This window comes from Temnothorax longispinosus, chromosome 8, assembly GCF_030848805.1.
Source record: "Temnothorax longispinosus isolate EJ_2023e chromosome 8, Tlon_JGU_v1, whole genome shotgun sequence".
Classification (NCBI taxonomy): domain Eukaryota; kingdom Metazoa; phylum Arthropoda; class Insecta; order Hymenoptera; family Formicidae; genus Temnothorax; species Temnothorax longispinosus.
This window is the reverse complement of record NC_092365.1, coordinates 14188603-14190738: the sequence shown is the minus strand read 5'-3', so window position 1 is coordinate 14190738 and position 2136 is coordinate 14188603. Positions and strand designations below refer to the sequence as shown.

At 37.9% G+C, this 2136-nt stretch overlaps 1 protein-coding gene across 1 annotated transcript; it reads right to left on the bottom strand.

Annotated features, from left to right (window-relative positions):
• Nucleotides 1-1110: 1110 nt before the first annotated feature.
• Nucleotides 1111-1803, bottom strand: Uqcr-q (Ubiquinol-cytochrome c reductase ubiquinone-binding protein). The gene is made up of 3 exons (XM_071785843.1): nt 1796-1803; nt 1450-1615; nt 1111-1344 (listed from the first exon to the last, which is right to left on the bottom strand). The coding sequence occupies exons 2-3, from the start codon at nt 1601-1603 to the stop codon at nt 1250-1252; spliced, it is 249 nt and encodes an 82-aa protein (XP_071641944.1). The 5' UTR covers nt 1604-1615; nt 1796-1803; the 3' UTR covers nt 1111-1249.
• Between the last annotated feature and the right edge of the window lie 333 nt (nt 1804-2136).

The window sequence follows — 2136 nt, the reverse complement described above, 5'->3', positions numbered from 1 at the left end:
AATCATATTCGAGACCACGACCGCAGCAAATTCGTTCGTCATCTTTGCAAACATCTTCTCGTCTCTCTAAACTTTCAAATTTTCAACGAAAATGAAATAACGCCAACAGGTACACCTGGGTTACCTGGGTATCGTAGGATAATATTACATGTATATTAATGCACGCGAGTGGCGCGAGGCCCCGCTCTCAATCACCCAATCAAGTTGCACCTGACACGCACCGTGAAAGACGAAGAACGCCGAAGACTGGTATCGGTATCTCGAGCCAATAGAACTACCTGTTATAAAGGGACGTTGCAAGGAATGTAACTTGAGGAAAGGTGGGAAACACCTGTTGAAAATGCTCAAGTTTAATTGACCGGGTTGTGGTTAATGGCGGTCAATTTAATCTCGTCGCGGTATTTAACGAATGTCGTATGACGTATAACAACAAATCTTCTAATCGTCTAATCTTATTCAATAAGACCAAGACAACATCTCAAATAGGACAGTAGTGGAGAGAGTTGGAGACAGGTATTGTCCTACACCTTGAGGAAAATGGCATTCGTATTCCGGTTTGAGAGTCTAGTCGACCACAACATCACGCTCATAGAAAAGAACGTGTCTCCGTTTAAAATTTATAAAAAATTAACTCGATAACTTGGAAAATATAAATAAACCGTTGATTTCGTTACAATAATTAATTATCTACATTTAATTATTTGCATTGACTACGTGGCATTGGTAATGTTACAGACTTAATATTTTTACAAAAAATAATAGGCAGAAAAATATTTATAAACTGTATAAGCACGTAACGTCACTGTATACAGAACTGATTTTTACATTGTTTTGGAAAATAAGTATCTATTTTTAACCTCTATCTGGAGGATGGAAAGCCTATTTTTAGGCTCCATGAGGAAGCCTAACCTAGTATAACACTTTAACACGTACATATATGAAAGTTATAAGTAAAAATCATAAAGTCATGAAAAAAACCTGCCTGTTAAAGGTTAAACATGATATACGATATATTTTATACGACTCATATTACGTACTGTTTATATATGCGCATACTCGTCATAACTCATAAGAGAGGAAAGCAACAAGTTTATCAAGAAATCCAAAATATTTCTAGTACATATATATATATTATATCTTACACAATATTTATTCTTTTACTTTACACGTGAAGATAAGATTACGTTAAAGGCATTTACCTTAAAAATAAAAACTAAGTGCCATTAACTAGAATGTTATTCACCTATATTTACGTATCGTTCTCATAATCCTTGGGATTTTTGCGAGAAAGAGCAAGGTTCTTCTCTTTCGCCCAATTAACGAGCAGGTAGGTAAACATGAAGACTGCAACAACAAGAATCACCCATTAAGGCATTAAGTTATGAAATAAATATAACGTCAAGTAATTAAATATGTACGTACTACGAACCACGTACTAAATACACTTACAAGGAGCAACACGGAATATGCTGCCTCGGATGCGACGAATGGTGTTTGGAACACCTTCGGAGATTATTCCTTTGAAGGCTTTCTGCTCGTATGGACTGAGTCGAAAGAAAACGATGCCATTGATTTTGGCAAGGTTTCCGAACTCCTTCCCCATATTGACTAAAGTCTGAAAACGGTGCTAGTTGTTACGAGACCGTGACATATTTAGCGAAACATAACCAATCTCTCGCGTAGTGAGTAACGAATATTCTTTAAAACGTTTTTTAATATCCCAAACTTGAATTTTAAAAGTTTCAGTAAAACCTAATACAATGTCGAAAACATGAAATAATTACGTAATACGTACGTTCTGTACTCACGACAACACGTAGCAGCAGAAGTCAGCAGAAGTGCCTGGAAGTCAAGAAGTGCCGCAATATTTTTACGATCACGTCTCCATAGATTTTCACAAGACCGAAGACGTGCCACTGCCCCGTGCCGTCTGATCATGGGCGCGTTCAGCAGACCAAGCCGCTCAGTAGCAGTCGAACGTGATTGGCTCTTACTTTTAGACCCAACAAATCAACGTAGCGTGTTGATAAGACGACACTCAACAGTTGTATCTGCTGAACGCGGCCAATGGCTGATGCGAATACGAAAGGAAAGCTGTGCCAATAACGAGACGAAGAAGAAGAATGCCCGATCTAC